This window comes from Kryptolebias marmoratus, linkage group LG10, assembly GCF_001649575.2.
Source record: "Kryptolebias marmoratus isolate JLee-2015 linkage group LG10, ASM164957v2, whole genome shotgun sequence".
Lineage (NCBI taxonomy): Eukaryota > Metazoa > Chordata > Actinopteri > Cyprinodontiformes > Rivulidae > Kryptolebias > Kryptolebias marmoratus.
In genome coordinates, this window is record NC_051439.1 from 20909329 (window position 1) to 20927262 (window position 17934).

The following is a 17934-nucleotide window of genomic DNA, read 5'->3' on the forward strand; positions in this document are numbered from 1 at the left end:
AAAACAACAACAGGGAATTCCATTCTAGTTTTCAGAAGGTTACAGTCCGTTTTCTGGGTTAATAATTTGTCACACTTTAAAAATCAGCCCCAGCGTTCAGTTCCTCCTGGGCGTGTCTGAATCACACTGAGTCCTTTCACTTCCTTTTTTTCAGCTGCAGGAGCTTCAGATGACCTCTGATCTCTGAGCTCTGAGGAGGTGACTGCAGGAGAGATGAGCTTCTACAGTGATACGTCCATCGAGGATCTGAGCGACGAGCTGGCGACTTTAGGGTGAGACTGGCTGACATTATCCTGACTCTTTCTCTCCACATTAATGACAGCTTCGACTTGCTGCAGGAAGGAAATGATTTGTGCATTTAAATACACTCATGCTGACTCGAGCTCTTGTTGTTTTGATTTGATCTTGCTGTTAGGATTTTGTGTAGGACTTCTCTGAACTGACAGTTTTCTGCTTTTTTCCCCTCTGATTTCAGCTGTAGATGACACAGAAAACATTCAAATAGTTTGAAACTGATTGCATTTTTTACTGGATAATAGAGTTTACATGAGGCAAAAACAATTAAATGTTTTTGACGTGCAATAATGGCACAAAATGGAAATTCATCCTTTTAGAACAAACATTTCTGTCTTAATAAGTCTTTGTTTTTTAAAAATTAAGGTTATGTTATAAGGAAGTGTTTTATGGCACAATACTTTATGTCATATGTTCTCGTAACCATTTAGTTTCTTCATTCATGGTTCACTTTGTTACAAAAGACAAACTAAACCAAAACTGTTAAGATAAACGCGGACAAAAAGTCGAGCTGTGAGAAGCAGAATCTGTTGCTGACAAAAATCAGTAAGTTTAGTTTCCTGTTTAAAACAGCCGGCGTCGATGATCTGTTGAATAAATAGATTTAAAACAAAGAAGTTGATTCTTCCAGCTGATCGCAGCTCTGAGGCAGTAAAAGTATAACATTAGAGACATGTGATGCCCTCATATCGGACAATAAACACAAAGATATTAAAAAATAAAGTCCAGAGGTGATGTTACCTTCAGGCAGTCTTTTTAACGTCTCATCTTTCTTCAGTTGCAAACAACAGATTTTTTTTTTTGCAACCCTTACAAACATGAATGCAAATAAAGAACTTTCACATCCTTTTTTTTTTAACCTATTTTATTTGCATCTGTACGGTTAAACTAATGAAAGTCCGTTTTCTTATTTCCTCTGCATATCTCTGCGGTCTGTTTTTCCACATTGTCCAAATTTTATTGGGCTTTATACAGCGTCAATCAAAGCTGTTCACATTTAACTGCAAGTACAAAGAACATCCTTTTTTACAGACGGCATTTAAAAACTGTCCCTGTAATGGACTTGCGACCTGTCCAGGATGTCCCACGCGTCTCACACAGTGATGGCTGGAGATGGACACCAGCTCCCCGTGACCCAGGAAGGAGAAGTGGGAAAGAAAAAGGATGGGTGGATGTGGAGAAAATCTCACCTGTCCAACAGCAGGAAAATCTCCTAACGGGACAGGGATGAGCCCTGTCACAGTCCCACAGTAGCTGTTGCTTATTCTGACGGGACAGATGGGACCTCGCGCTCAGTTTTTCACTCTAAAGCCCACAGAGAGCTCCTCAGGCTGAAGTTCCAGAGGGACATGATGATAAATTCAAACTCAGCTTTGAACCAGATCAGATGGGAAACAGAAGGGTGGTGTAATCTGTCCTGGTTGAGGTGTAGGAAGTTTTTCAGGTTTTAATTAAACGTGTCTGTTCGGATGAAAGTTTTTGCCCTTGTGAGGTCGCGTCTCCCTTCAGCTCATGTTGTTATGATTTTTCTGAAGGTGGTACCACTACAACCTGTCCCGGCACGCTGCGGAGGCCCTCCTCCTGTCCAACGGGTCGGATGGAAGTTACCTCCTGAGGAACAGTAACGACGGGCCGGGCTGCTTCGCCCTCTCCGTCAGGTCAGTCCAAAGCAGGGGAGGCTCTTCAAAAAGCAAAAATAGATTCTTTATTGTTTGTCTAATTCAGGGGTGCAAAACAAATTGCTGTTTTTAAAAGAATAATGTAAAGTTTATCAATTTAAATGTGTCGCTGCATTATTTGACTTTATAATTCAGCCTTTCTGGTCTATTATTTATTAATTAAAAATAAAACATGAATTTAAAAATATATTTGTTCAATTTGAGATGTGCAAGGATTATTTTACAGTGGTTCAAAAGGTTTCTTTTTAATTAGATATTTTGTCTCAGTGTTAATCAGATAAAAACATTAAATCTTATATTTGTTTATTGATTAATACAACAAGTTACAATCGAGTCAAACTGATTCCAAACGTCTCGGCTAAATATTTGTGCACACAAAGTTTGCTGCTCTTCTGTTGGTCGTTAGTCTTAAAAATGAATCATTATCTGTTTGATTTTCTCGTTTTTTTTTTAACCCAGAGCGAAGGACTCTGTGAAGCATTTTCAGGTGATGCGCAGAGACGGCGTCTACATGTTTGGGTTTAACGAGTTCCCGACTTTCCAGGACTTCATCAACCACTTCGCCAACCAGCCTCTGCTGGGGAGCGACACAGGTGCACACATGTTCATCCTCACCTGTTCACATGGGAAAAAATACAACTTCTGCTTTGATTCTTCCCAGACCTGCTTTTAATTTATCTTTAACAAACTTTATTCAGAGGAGATAAACTCAGTCATGGTCTCTAACAGATCCTGGTGTTTTTAAAGATGCTTTAGAGCAGGGGTGGCCCATCTTGGTCCTGGAGGGCCACCATCCTGCAGGTTTTACTTGTTTCTCTGCTCCAACACACCTGATTTAAATGGTTTAATCACCTCCTCACCAAATCATCAGGTTCTCCAGGAGCATGGCAACAAGTCATCCATTTAAAGCAGGTGTTTTAAAGCAAGAACACGTCTAAAACATGCAGGAGGGCGGCCCCCGAGGAATGGAGTTTGACACCCCTGCTTTAGAGCGTTTGTTGTTGACAGAATATACTTTATTAAATCTTCCTTTGCAAGTATAAAACAACTAACTCAGGGCAACTGTTTAAACTAAGTCAAATCTTTAATTTTAACTGTTTATAAAATAGAAAACAATAAAAAGCCTTTCAGCAGCCTTTCTTTACTGTATGAAGCTCTTTTCTTGTAAAGCTTTTATTCATTACCTTAGCAAATATTCCCTGTATTTAAAACAACTAGTTGTAATAACTGAATGTTTGCATTTTCCAAATATTTCATTGCATCTTCAGCTCTGGGAGCTGTTTTTGCAAAGTTTTTGCATCTCTTTTCAGTTCAAAATAACTTGTTTCCACTACACCACACCCAAAACTGTTTCCTTCCTGATATCTTCTTTTCTTTTTCAGTGCAGCAAAGGCTTCTGTCAGACAAAAAAAAAAAGATAAACGTGGCTGCAAAGTGCCACATGTGGCTGTTCTTCAGCTCAATCAAGATGTTTTAAAAGTCTAAAACTGGGATTGTACCTTTAGGACAGGTGCAGGGAAAAAATCATACAGTTTTAGTTAGTTTTTTAAGTACCAAGCTGTATTTTTTATCATGATTAGATTTAATTTCAGATGTTTTGTTTTTGCTCTCAGGATTAATTGCTGCTGTCTCTTTTTTAAGCAAAAAAGCTCAGAATGTTCTTACTTTTGTATTAAATCATGATCAGAAAAGATTATCAATGAGAAAAGATGTCCCTTGCATTAAGTCTTGTTGCTGAATGAGTCTGCAGCTGCTGGGAGAATAAATCCAACATGAAGCAGAGCTGAAACGTTTTCCATCCACATCAGGAATCTGTGTTTATTCTGTTGTTGGAGCTCAGTGTGACCTCCGCTCTGTGTCTGAATCAGGGACCCTCATGGTGCTGAAGTGCCCGTACCCGTGCCGTGTGGAGGAGCCGTCCATCTACGAGTCGGTGCGGGTCCACACCGCCATACAGTCGGGCCGCACGCAGGATGACCTGGTGGCTATCGCACCTGCGGTATGATGATATGTTGTCTTTTTTCATTCATTTACAGTTTGTAAAGATCATGATGATTTAAAGCTTTATAATATAACACAGAAATGTAGTTTTCCATTCAGAAAAAAACCCAGTAACAGTTGGAAAAGATACACCTCCCTCAGCAGATTTATTTCCCTTTATGCCTTATTCTATCCTTTTTTTTAGTAAATACAAACTTCTTCATTAAATGACACATCCTGCTAGTGTTACTCAGATACTAGTTAAGCTGGTAAAACATTAACAGTTGTTAAAAAAAAAAGCAAGCCCTCTTTTTTTTTCAATAAACGTACTTCACTGCAGACATTTTACCCTGAATAATAAGTGCATGTGTATTAAAGAGGGTTAAATTCTTTAAAGGAAGCTCTGCTTTTGCAAATATTCTAAAGATAACTAACAAGCACAGGTGCAGAATATGACTAATATAACTACAGCTCTGTTTCACAACAGCTGCTGTGAAATACGCCTTTTCTAAAGCTTCGTGGGTCAGGACGCTGCGTAAGAATTTGGGTACTTTCTGGTAAATACTACCTCAGATGAACAACACACTGTTTGCACTGAAATGCAGAAGCTGTGTGTGTAATGGAAAAACACAGTCTCACTCTTACTGATTAAATCATCCAGGAGTCTCTAATCAAATGCATTAATTAACTGATCTGCTTCTGCACGTTGACTTATTTTTTCCTACTAAACAAATATGTGTTGTTGTTCATCAGAGCTTGTAATAAAACTGGGTCCAAGGTTTCAGCCACATCCCACCTGTGTGGCAGGACTTGTGGGTCTCCCTACGCTGCTTTGGTTGGATTTAAAATAAACAAACCCCCACAGTACTTCTCTTCTAATCAGCCAGCTTTTAACAGAACTTGTTCTTAGAAACCAGCACTGTATCGTCATGTTTCCACTGACACAAACATGTCTTTGCAGCTTGGCACGAAGGAAGGCTACCTGGTCAAACAAGGAGCGTTTGTAAAGGTAAGATCAGTAAAACTGTCATCATCGCACCTCTTCACGACTGAACACAAATCAGGAAATGTGCCTTCAGCTGACCTCGTGTGATTCTGGGTTAGAGATCAAACTGACCTCAGATGAGTTTAAAGATATATTTGGATCTTTTTGCAGAACTGGAAACAGAGGTGGTTCACTCTCAACAGATACGAACTGAAATACTTCAAAGACAAAATGGTGAGTGCCTCCTCCCTTGATAAAAGTCCCTTCACAACCTTGATTTTGATAACGGCAGTGTTTGGTCTGAAAACACGTTGTGTGTAGGTAGCAACACTTTTGGGTTTCAGACTATTTGAGCTGGCGGTGTTTACACGTCAACAATCGTGCTTCCTTGTTGCAGTGCGAGGAGCCCATTCGGACGCTGGACCTAAAATCCTGCTCCGCGGTCCAGTTCGACTACTCTCAGGACAGAGTCAACTGCTTCTGGTACAAGATTTCAACTGGTTTGACTCTTCAACACGAGCTTTATTTCCCATATATAAATATTGGTGTCGTGTTAACTGATTTGTTGCATTTAAAGGGCGGAATAAACACATATTTTCAGGTTTAAGCTCATTCAGTAAAGTCAGAATCCTTTTTAATGTCATTAAAAGTTCCAACAACAAAGACAGAGGACATATATAACAGAATAAACAGTCTGTGGTTTAATGTACAGATTTCTTTAGCATCAAATCTGTTGTTTTTCTGTTTTTATCTAATTTGTACTTCCCCACAGCAGCAACATCTGACATTTGTTTCATAAAAAGGAAGTTTGAGGAAACTGAACTGAGCACCAGCTGTGGCTTCACCGATCTTTCAGACATCTGCACACTTTTACATTCACTTTATCAACTAAAACAGGAACGGGTGCTTTCGGTATTTTTCTTCTTACAAAATTCAGCAAACATGCTTTTCATTTAATTCTTTTTTAGTGCAGCAAAACGTGACTCCTGCAGCATCTGATGGAGTCGGTGTGAACAGAGAATCTGTCAGGAGTAAAGATACGCTCCAGTTGTAAAAGCCAAACAAACAAAAAAAAAACCCCATACAGCTAAAAGAAGAAGGAAAAACAAGAAACGCAGACGACTAAAAGAGGAAGATACAAATGTTAACACACTAAGCTGAATAAATAATGAAATGCAGGTGAGAAAAACAAAGTCAGGAAGTAAACCAATACATGTAGGGGAAATTTAAAATAAAAAGAAAGTGTGAAAATACAATTTAAAATTAAAGCAGCAGAATAAAATGTCAGCCTAACGTTGAGAAGACTGGATTACATAACTACAAACACTTTTTTTCATCCTAATGTTTATTGATTAGCATTTATAGACAACTGATCGGAGCATCTTCTTCCTCCGGTGTTCTGAGTAACTCAGCATCTCTGTCTCCACAGTCTGGTGTTTCCTGAGCGAACATTTTATCTCTGCGCAAAGACGGGAGTGGAGGCGGACGAGTGGATCAAGATCCTTCAGTGGAAACTGGTGAGCTAAAAACTCAATAAAAATGAAAGATTCTGTTACTACTCGTAGTTTTAGATTCACTTTAGGCTTGTCATAAAACAGAAAAGGTTAGTAAACAGCGACAGCCCTGCTGTACATCAGCGGTCATCTGTTAGGACTTTCCAGGAAAGAAGTGAAATGTAGAAAAAATGAGCTGCTGAGGGGGAAAATCGTTATTACGACACAATGTGAACGCAAGCCAGCCTGTTTGTCTGTCACGGAAAGAGTTTCATTTTAACATCGCAAAGACTGAAAGTGACACAAATAACAGCTTGGTTCATGTAAACCGTCTTCCTTTTTTATTGAAAGATCCCAGATTTCATCAGCCGCTGATTTTCTCTGAGCTGTTTTAGTCGTTATACTTGAACTACATAGTGTTTATGCCTTCTTATAAACAAATGCATACTAATATACCTATGCTGCATACATACAGATGCTAACAGACGGGTATATATACGTGCCAGCATACAAGTGTACTAAAAATATTTACAAACCTATACACACAACTGCTATATGTAGACAAACACAGACAGAAATAAAGCCTTACATGGTTGGTACATACTGTATATTTATCAGCTGCAGTTTCTTTTCAGTAATGATTTTTTTTTCTGTTTTTAGTCTCAGATAAGAAAAGGTCGATGAGATGACCGCCGTCCCTCCGGAGACAAGAAAGCAGCGAATGAGGAAGATGAGGAATACATTTCCTAACATCTTTAGATGATCAGTTTTTCTGTGATTAGTCTTTGAAGCTCAACTGTTCCCACTGGAAACAGAGACACGTTTAATATCTCAAGCCTAAAAGCAGGTGTTTTCTTTTACCCCGTCGCCACTGAGTGCTGCCGACTCAGTGTGATTCTGATGCACGTAAGCGCAATGCATTGTGGGTCGAGATGTGTGGCTGACTTTAAGTTTTAACACAAGAGGAAGTTTGCAGTGGCAGCAGTGGTATCCACTTACATTCATACGAGTGTTTTTGTGCAGAGAAAACACAACAGTTTGACTAATGAATGTATAAAAACATGGTTGGGACTACATTTGTAAGAACATCACTCTGGTTAAAATGTCCTGCTTTCTCGGATTCATGTATATTTAGTTTAATTTACAGTTTGTGTACAGTGATGATGTTTTATTATCTGTACATTTGTAAAAAATTGTTTTATGTTGATTTTACAGTGCATTTTGTTGAGCACAAACAATGTGAATACAATGGCCATTACTACAAGCACTAAAATGCATAATAAAAGGAGAAAAAAACCCCAAACTACTTCAGTTGGCAAAATTCAAATATTTATTTGGAGTTTAACGCCACAGAAAAGTTAGAAAGCAAAGTCAACCGAGCAGAAGTTTACAGCAAAGTCTTCATGGTAAGTGATAAACTGGTCCAGGTTTTCTAACAGGACGTGAATCGACGGGATGGCGGAGCATCAGAGCTTATGTCACCTCCACTACCTGCCTCAGGTCTTCTATTAGTGGAGCCAACTCCTTCTCCAGACTCATGATGAGACCTGAGGACAGAAAAAACAACAGTGTTACCTTTCATCATCGGTGCATATTTTACCCACAACAGCTTTCAGATATCACCATACGATGAAGTCTAGCTCCAAGCAGTAAACTAGTTGCGTTCTTAGCTTTTTCTGTGGATGTCTACATGTGCAAAGATGGAAATCTGGAGCTGATCACGTGACAATACTGACAGCAGACGGGCTCATCATGAAACCACAGAGCAGAAATCTGCACACAAATGCTTTTCCTCTTTACTGAAATTATACATATATAGTTGAGTCTTATTTCCATTTTCATCTTAAGCTACGACTGGGTCGAGACGCCCCCTAACCTAAATAGACAACATACTATAGTATGTCGTCCAAAAAAACCTAAAAAGACGACATACTATATATGCTGTCCAAAAAGAAAAAAAAAACGACATACTATAGTATGTCATCCAAAATGGAAAAAAAACGACATGCTATAGAATGACGTTTTTTTTTCATTTTGAACGACATACTATAGTATGTTGTCCAAAAAAAACTAAAAAGACGATCCAAAATGAAAAATAAAAATGAAAAATAAAACGACATACTATAGTATGTCGTCTTTTTAGGTTTTTTGGACAACATACTATAGGATGTCGTCCAAAATGAAAAAAAAATTGACATGCTATATTATGTCGTCTTTTTAGGTTTTTTTGGACGACATCAGGTTGTCCAGGAATACCAGGTATGTTGGAGCAGGGAAACATGGAAAACATGCAGGATAGTGGTCCTTGAGGACCAGAATTAGACACCACGGATGTAGAGGTTTTTATGAAACAACTTCTTCTTCTTCACATTACATTTTTAAATTCCAACCTTTTTATTGTTTCTTACCTCAGTGTTCACTCTAAAACTTTCAGAGCTAATCATTTAATGTCCTCCTATCCATCCAGTCATTTTTGTTTTATTTTAAAGCTGAAACCAAATACATTACATCTTTTTAACACATTTGGTGTTTTTCTAATTAAATCATGAATCAAAGAGGGCGTCTCGACCCAGTCGTAGCTAAAGATGAAAAAGGAAATAAGACTTATGGGCACCTCTGCTCTGAACACTTCCCGTCTTCCTGAAGTTGCAGCAGCAGTTATGAAACTGCTGTTTCTTGTCGCACATAAAACCTATAAACCTCTAACCTGAAACAGTGGAATCCAATTTAGACTTGATTCAGTACCAAAACAACGTTGTAGATTTGTTCAAGTTGGACAACGTGTGCGGTTACTTATCCTTTATCACTTCATGCATCCATCACCTTGCTTTCAATTTGTTTAGTTTATTTCAACATTCATTTCTGCCTCAGTGCTGCAGACAAACACCCTGAAGGAGTGTGTCTGAATCGTCTGTTTGTCTCACTGAAAACACACAGACGGGTGTTACCTGTGTTGGCGCTGCTGCTGGCAATGAAGCTGATGACCAGAGGGAGGCGATTGAACTGAACGATCTGTTCAACACAGAAACACACAAACGACACCAAGTTACTGACCTGAAAGTCCGACAGATGAGTTCACATAAAAACAGACAAATATCTTCAAGTTCAGAAATTTATCTTAGATGTTTTAATCTAAGATCATCAGAAATAAATAAATAAATAAAATCACAGACAAACAGGAGTGATGGAAAGGCCAGCTGGCAGGAGGTAAATGAGTCAAAAACTTGATTTTTGTCACATTTGGGCTCCAAAAACATGAAGCTTTAGGCCCCCAGTGAGTCCCTATTCCTCCGTTTTTGTTTTTCTTTTACTTTTAAAAAGATCTACATTAAGAACAATTAACAAGTCCAGACTTTTTAAAAGGTTCTTGCAAATATTTTGGAAAAGCTTTAAAAGGTGAATCAACGTGTCAGGGACCTAAATTAAACTAAAAGGTGTCCTGGATTCACAGATGAGCCTTCTTTTTCACTCCCTCTCTCTTGTGGAGTTCCTCAGGGTTTTATTCTTGGGCTGATTTATTTATTAAGCTTTATTCAACCCGGGCTTTGAACCCAGGACCTTCTTGCTGTAAGGCAAGATGTCGTGCTGCTCTACAATGAGTTTTGTTGATGTTTATCTGTCACACTGATTGCTTGTTAACACTGACGTCACGCTCTAATTACATGCTCTCCCAGGTTCCATCTGACAACAGCAGTTGTTTTTAGATGTGTTTTATAAATAAACTTGACACATCACAATAACGCTGGTCTCATAAGTCATGTGTTGTATCATAACTTAAGAAATCAGGTGATTCCCAGTGAGGATGATGATGAATTGATCATTTCTGATCAAAGAGGGAAATATGAACAAGAATTGGTTTATAATACTGAATTTAAAGAATGTTTGTTTGTTAGTTCCTGTTTCCTACATCATATCATCTGGTTATGATGTCCACAAGGACATCTTGGAAGCTGATTGGCTGCAGAATGAATAAATATCTAATTTTGTTGATATTGTCACAACTTCATCAGACTCACATTTTGTACGAACCTGTGTCCACTGCTGTCAATTTTATAATAAATCACCAAAAAAAATCAGTTTTAACTTAACTAATCCATCTTAATATTTTGGAAAACCCACCACACCTTCCTACTGTTAAAAAAAGAAGACATGTTCCTACCATTGTAGCTTTGTGAATGAGAAGTTTGTGTTTTCATTTGGAGTAAAATTTATTTTTGTACAGATTTATTCTGAACTAATGAAAATAAACTCAGGTTCAATCTGACAAACTTCTGTTTCTGCTCCATTTCTCAGATTTCCACTGATATTAGGTACGTTTTTGTTCAGATAACTTGATTAATTTTTAGTTTTAAACAATCAAGCAACTGAATGTTTCACAGAGCTGCTGAAGGAGGCAGAGAAGGACCTAAAACCTCCAGCTGCGGGGCAGATGAACTCTGTTTACAGCGTGATTCCAGGCGAGCGGATGTGTTACCTGGTAGGAGTTGTAGTAGCAGATGATGCTCTTGTTCTTGGAGAGGCCGAGCTTGCTGCCCTGATCCGTGGCCAGAGCGAAGGTGGACAGGAAGCCCGGTCTCAGAGCATGGACCGGGGCGTTGTCATTGGCAACTGCAGAAATACAGCAGAGGTTTTAGAGACACGTCAACATCATTCATTTAAAAAAAAAAACAATCTGACTAAATATACACAACATATTTTCTTCAAACATCATAACTACACATCCAGGAAACTATGATGCAAATCAGCAGAAAATGAAAAAGAATCTAAACTAATTATTATTAATGTTTCAGTGAGAAAATCCTGCAACATGAAATTTATTTATATCACACTTTTCAGCAACAAGGCGATCCAAAGTGCTTTACAACACAGAAACAACAGATAAAAACATCAAAATCAAATATAGAAATAAGTATAATCTAAATGAAATATAAGATAATTTAAATAAAGTCATGAAACTAAACATATCCAAACATGAGCTAAGATAGTCTAAATGATAAGAAACAAAAACAGAATCAGATACAGAAATAAAAATTTTAGCCAGTGGTGAATAAATTTTCCTCTAAGAGGAGGCATTTGAAATACAGACAGAAATACAGAAATAAAAGTCTAACTATAACAGATATAACAATAACAGGTCTTTAATATGATATGTTGAAGTCGGTCAGTAATGTGTAAGCTAATGAATGAACTTTCCTCTAAGAAGAAACGTTTTAAAAATATCAAGTCTAATAATCAAATAATCTAATAATCTAACAGAACAGTTGATATGATGATATTGATAATAATAACAAGTCTTTAGTAAACTAGGAACAGAGCTGTTCAGTGATCAATAAATCAATGGGAATTTAATGATACGGACTGCATGTAGAAAACAAGTCATCATATTTTCACACCAATAAATGATGCCAATAATGAGAAATCTGATCAGGTAAACTTGTCCCTAAATTTCACAAATATATATATTTTCTTGTCCAGCTATACAAGAAACTAGTAAGAATGTAATATTTCCTCCTTTTAACTGAGTTTCAAACCATGAGAGTAATTAAACAAACATTCATACTATCAAGGCAGGCAGTTTAAAAGTAAGTTTAATTTAACTGGACTAGTGCTAACAAGTAATCAGTGTGACAGATACAAATAAGAGGTGACCAAGTGGTTTCTTACCTTTAACAACCGGAACACCGTCTCTGTCTGTCACCACCACAGCATGAAGATCTTCAACACTGACGGAGATTAAACAGCAGATTTATAAATAAAACACAGAAGAAACACTGATAACATTGTGTTACTTCAACAACACCAACCTTTGCAGCTGTTTGTACAGGAATCTCTTTAAATCCTGCAAAGACAAACAAGATTAAACACTGAACTGAACTAGTAGATCAGGTTTATTCTGACCTCTTAAATAAATCAACAGGAGTGTTGAGTGTCGTGGCACAAACTACACATTCTGTAAACTACACTACAGAGGGGGGCGGGCAGTGATTACATTAAAAGACTTACAAAGGTTTGTCTTATTTGCATCAAAAATGACAAATTCAGCCTAATGCATGTTTATTTCTTCATCCATGATTTACAAAAAAAAGCAATTAAATATTATCTGGATATAAAACGGACTGCCAGGTGTGGCTTTTGTATTTTAATCATCGTACACGGGCAACAATAATGCGAACAGATTTATTTTGAATAAATTAAAAATATAAATATATTGTTTATAAAATCGTCCATCATCGAGACAACAGTTTGACACATTATTGGTTGTAACAGATTCCATAAATCTACAGATCAGAGTCATGTGGTGTCCAGTCCTGGTTATGGTTCTGGAGGGCCTGTATCCTGTCTGTTTTAAGTGTTTCTCTGCTTTGACACCTGGTTTGAATGAATGAGTGAATAACAGGCTTCTGTAGAAAAGAACAACTAAAACATGCAGGACAGAAGCTCTCCAGGACCAGGACTGGACACCACTGGTGCAAACAGACATATCTAAAAACAAACAAACAAAAAAACTCTAGAAACTACAAAATACAAGCATTAAATAACGAGAATTCACTTTACAGCTGCATCTAAACACAACAGACATGTAAACCTCAACAAACCAAACTGCGCTGCATTCATTTTAATTAGTCACGCACTAATATTTCCCAATTCTTGTGTTAAAACTTGCAAAATGCAGCTGCCAAAAGAGGACTTAAAGCTCGTACTTACATCTGCCATGATGGCTTTATTATCTCGCTATCCGTCTCCTGAATGACTGTGTGAAGAAAATGAATATTTACTTGTTAAAACTTTCCAAAAATAAAGAACTCAACGTGCAAACTTCAGGAGCTTTAAAAAGTAAGACACGGCATGCTAACATGACAGCTAACCAGCAGGAAATGTTCTCTGTGAATAAAAGTCAGTCGCTAACAGTTCCGGATGTCAACAGTCTGACAATAACACAAATATTAAAACGTATTCATAATAAAAAATATCTCACATACCGTCTTACATTGGTTTTAAAACCAGCTGATGGTCGTTACATGTTAAACCGGAGCTACAAGCTAAAAAAAAAAAATCACATGACATTCTGAGCTTACTTCCGGTTTTTACTGGTGTTGACGGAAGTCAGCGCTGCTAAGACTGCGCATGCGCGACCCGAGTCAGTTTTGGCCAATTTTTTTACCTATGCTCGGCATTTTTTTAACTGTTCACAGAACCTCTCATTCTAATATTTCATACAAATATGATTTAAATAATTCATCTTCCTTACATTCTTTAGACAAAGCCGATTGGTGTTCTTTATATTGTTTTTAGTGTTTTATTTAACGCACAGTGGATCACTTTTAACCGTACAAGTTTTCTACTCGCACACTTCCTACCATAGTAACATTTAAATTTGATATAAATGTGTCTATTTTGCTCTCTGCCCTTCTTTTTTTACCATACTTAAATAGGCTTTTGTCTGTTTGTTTTAATAAATGACACTTGTTTTTTTTTCTTACTGTGCAAATATTAAGTCAGTATAGAAGTCAAAGATATTAGAAGTTCAGATTTTAGCCACTAGAGGGCAGCACTGCCCTGCGTATATATGAATAACTTATTTGGTGTTCACTCATATTTAATGAACTTAAAAAAGCTGCTGTCGAAAGCTAAATTAAAGATTTATCCATGCTTTCATTTCCTCCTGTTTATTAAACGCATTCTTTTGTCCCATTTGTCTAAATTAAAAAAGTTCTTGACTGTTTGCTTCAGGAAGTGTTCTAAGAAGAAATAAATGACATGACTCCTGTTTTATTGTTTCCACACTGCTTACCAATTACTTTAAAAATTCATTTTAAATCCTGGTTTTAATTCTCTGCAGAGTCACAACCTGGGATGGAAGATTGCTCCTAAACCCAGACCCTGACTTTGGAGCTTCTCTAAGTTTTAGTTTGTACCGGAAAAAGCTGGTTCCTTCCTTTTTTAAATATAGTTTTATATGTTTTTATTTAAAATACATTTTCCATATAAGTAACAAGTAGAATTATGTTTTCTGCAGTTTACACTTAATAGGCTGAACATACGAACAGATGATTTTGAGCTTTTTTTCATTGTAACTTCACCCAAAACAAGATTTATAATCTTCACAAACGAGGTATGTAAACTAAAAACATGGCATTCACATCATCTCATAGTATTTCTTTTCTTTCTTGCCAGTTGCAATGGGTCATTGCAAAAGACAGGCTGTGAAGGACACATCGACCAAACATTCGATGAAATAAATCTGATTCACGCTGAATAAATAACCAGATCAGTAGCGGTGATTTCCTGTCAGCTTTGTAGTTCACTGTTGTCTCTGTTTCTGTGGCTGTTTGCTGACTGTCTGCTCTGCCAGACAGGTCGATACTTCAGCCTCACTCCCTGCCTCGGTGCACGTGGTTCTTTCTACGCACTTTGCTTTCAGTGTTTTCACCGAAACAAATGATCTTACTAACAAATAAAAAGTATTCTCTCTCCCGTCAGTTCTGGAGCAAAAAGAAAGGGCATATGCTGACGCTCTAAAGTCCAACGCATGTTTTGGTGAACTGCAGCACAACTCCTGATAAGAAAGTACTACAAATATGGAAACTTCCACACTGAATACAACAATCCAACACTATAACATGTGAGCGACACCAGCATGGAGTGAAAACTGACATGTTTTACATCCTAATTAACTGCTTTTAATGATAAATCTTTTTTAGTTAAATTTTACACCCTTGTCTAAACACAATATACAAAATAGGCATCACTGCTTATTTTTGTTATATGATGAAGACATGATGTGTTCAAGTACTCTGACCTGTTATTTTTTTGTTTTGCTTATGTGTGGCCCTAATTTATTTGTAATAAGGTGTTTACAAATCTGTATTTAATGACAAACCCACCTGAGAAGTGTGCAGTTTAGCTGTAAACAACAGCAGGGTTGACTGACACAAAGAGCACGTTTTCTTCTCTGGTTCCTGTGGAGGCCATTCAGCAGCACAAACCTCTGTCCACGGGCAAACAGACCCTGCATGTCTCAGTACAGAGGTCATATTTGGCTCTTTATGTCTAACAAAAACAACTTCTGAAACTTCATTTTTTGTTTCATTTGCTCACTAAAAGCCTGTGTTTTTTTTTATACAGACTTGGCATTATGTGTGTCTGCATCACGGCTGCCTGACTTGCAACTGGAACAGGATGTGATGTCATGCCCAGATTTAAACTCTGGTTTCAGGGACCATTAAGGTGAGGAAAGTTGTCTCAAACAACATTTGCTAATTTCATCTTCTGATTATCAGTTACCCTAGTATATTCATGCTGCATGTGTTATTAAATCTGTGAAGCAAAGTCACTTCCTTCTCTTTGAAACAAGCCAGCCCTCTTTTGGCTAAACACAAATAATAAATGAACTGTACTTATATTGTGCCTTTTTTAGCCAATCAGGCTACTCAAAGTGCCTTTATTTACCCATCCATATGTTCATACAGCACTCTACAAAGCTAGTCTGAATAAATCATCCTATGGAAACTAATCACGGCTTTAAACTCCAATCATGAACCGATGGGGCACATCGGAGGCAATGAAGGGTTCAGTGTCTCAGGGACATTTAGACATATGACTACTGCCAGGAATCAAACCTGGAACTCCCTCATTGGATTACAACTGCTCTAACCACTGATCCACAGCTGCCCAGTAGCACAAAACTGTTGGCGACGAACTGGAAATATCAACAATTTCATGCCTAAAAACGTTTCTCTTGCATTTTGGACAGCAGGGTTAAAAAAAAAATACAGATTTGTGTTCATTTTTCTAAACAGAAAGAAGGAGAGATTTAATCCTTCAGTCCAGACACAGGGAGGATTTAAATGGTAAACAGAGGAAGAAGTTTTATTTTAACGTTAAGTAGATGTTTATACTTATCTGTCTACTTTAGACATACTTATCTATGTCTACAGTAGGATTTTACTTGTTTTGAGGTATTTTTAAACCACTGTTAGTTCAACTAAAGTGAAGCTACTGGTTAACTAGTTAGCATGTTTAGTAATCATGATTTAATTAATTTGCTGTTAGTTCGACATAGTAAAGACAACCAAACAAATAAAATAAAGCAGCTTAAAGTGTCAGAAACATTGTCTGCATGCAACACATCAGGCCACTCAGTGGTCTCATCTGTATAAACTGATAACCTTTAATCTGTAGTTTTGAAAGGTTTTCCTGGTCTTAATTACAGAGGTAGAGTTCAGTTCCAAGACTGCGACCCAAATTTGCACAGGAGGGTTTTACGCCGTGGAGAACGCAGCACTCGCACCTCTTTTTACTCCCCTCCGGTCTCCACTTCACGCTGTAGCCAAGCGACAAACAAAGTCAAAATGCAGTCAAACACAGCCAACATTATGTGAATGAACTTTGTAAATCGGACCCTGTTCTTCTGTAAGATTATATAAGGTTATGCCATATACACGGACTCAGCCGTTGTTACATATTTGCCCAGCTGAGAATTGGAGTTTACGGGGCTTGTAATAAAGTTCAGAGGACTGTGTCACATTTATTGATTTCTTCTCTTCAGAGCACATTTTCTTAGCTTCTTCTGTTCTGCCCTTGAAGTGCCCAGTTCAACAATGAACCAAGCATTTTGAGAAACAGCAACTGGAATAAAAAAAACAATGTTTTATTTGTTTTCTACATGTCTTTTTAAATTTATTTTCAAGTTGAAGGCAGTTTTGAAATCGATTAGTTAGATTAAAACACCGCGCCTGAACTTTATCTAAAAGGAACTTGATAATAACCTCCAAAACTTACAACACAGTTCACACAACACAACTTCTTGTTCAAGGATAACTTCATCTAACATTGCATAACGGCGCTCTGTCAACAGATCCCCTCCCTCTGCCGAAGACCAAACACACACAAGTCAGTAAATGATGAATTATAACCGTTTCTCAAAGCACAAATCACATCTTTTCTCTTAATTTTGTTAACTGATTTACAAACAATAAACCTTATATTATATAAACTGGAAAAATAAAGCTGTTTTCTTCTTGATGACACAATTAATGTCTCATAATCCTATTAATTTGAACCAAAATGGTAAACAGACCGGTCCATACAATAAACTGTCTGTTCCCTTTTGGCCCTTAAAATGTGAATTATGTGATACATGAATATTTTTCACATTATATCACAAAAAAAACCAGTAAATCAACACTGAAAAAGTTGCCTAAATCCAGTGGATAAAATAAACACCAATTTTAGAGTATTTTACTGCATAAAATACAGCAAAACTGTATAACAACAGTTTACTTTATGCACACTTTGTGTGTTTTATTTTAATTAGAAGATTATAATATTATTCATTAAATCCATGCATGTATGAAATCAAAGCAAGATAATATTTTACCATTTGTGGTGCTAATAAACTCAACAATCCACTTCCACTTATTCCACTTATTAATTATTGTAATTATTTGAGCAAAGCTAAATCCCAAATAAAACAAATACAATTTAAAACAAAGTGTTAATT

At 37.1% G+C, this 17934-nt stretch overlaps 2 protein-coding genes across 2 annotated transcripts; one reads left to right on the plus strand and one right to left on the minus strand.

Moving 5' to 3' along the window:
- The first annotated feature begins 6 nt into the window (after nucleotides 1-6).
- dapp1 (dual adaptor of phosphotyrosine and 3-phosphoinositides) lies at nucleotides 7-7737 on the plus strand. Its single transcript, XM_017431648.3, has 9 exons — nucleotides 7-272; nucleotides 1830-1952; nucleotides 2433-2566; nucleotides 3842-3972; nucleotides 4915-4962; nucleotides 5110-5172; nucleotides 5336-5421; nucleotides 6368-6455; nucleotides 7092-7737. Exons 1-9 carry the CDS (start codon nucleotides 214-216, stop codon nucleotides 7113-7115), a joined length of 756 nt encoding a protein of 251 aa, XP_017287137.1. The 5' UTR covers nucleotides 7-213; the 3' UTR covers nucleotides 7116-7737.
- A 6-nt stretch (nucleotides 7738-7743) lies between these two features.
- Nucleotides 7744-13526, minus strand: lamtor3 (late endosomal/lysosomal adaptor, MAPK and MTOR activator 3). Its single transcript, XM_017431650.3, has 7 exons — nucleotides 13412-13526; nucleotides 13137-13182; nucleotides 12236-12270; nucleotides 12096-12154; nucleotides 10906-11039; nucleotides 9380-9443; nucleotides 7744-7978 (listed from the first exon to the last, which is right to left on the minus strand). The coding sequence occupies exons 2-7, from the start codon at nucleotides 13143-13145 to the stop codon at nucleotides 7905-7907; spliced, it is 375 nt and encodes a 124-aa protein (XP_017287139.1). The 5' UTR covers nucleotides 13146-13182; nucleotides 13412-13526; the 3' UTR covers nucleotides 7744-7904.
- Between the last annotated feature and the right edge of the window lie 4408 nt (nucleotides 13527-17934).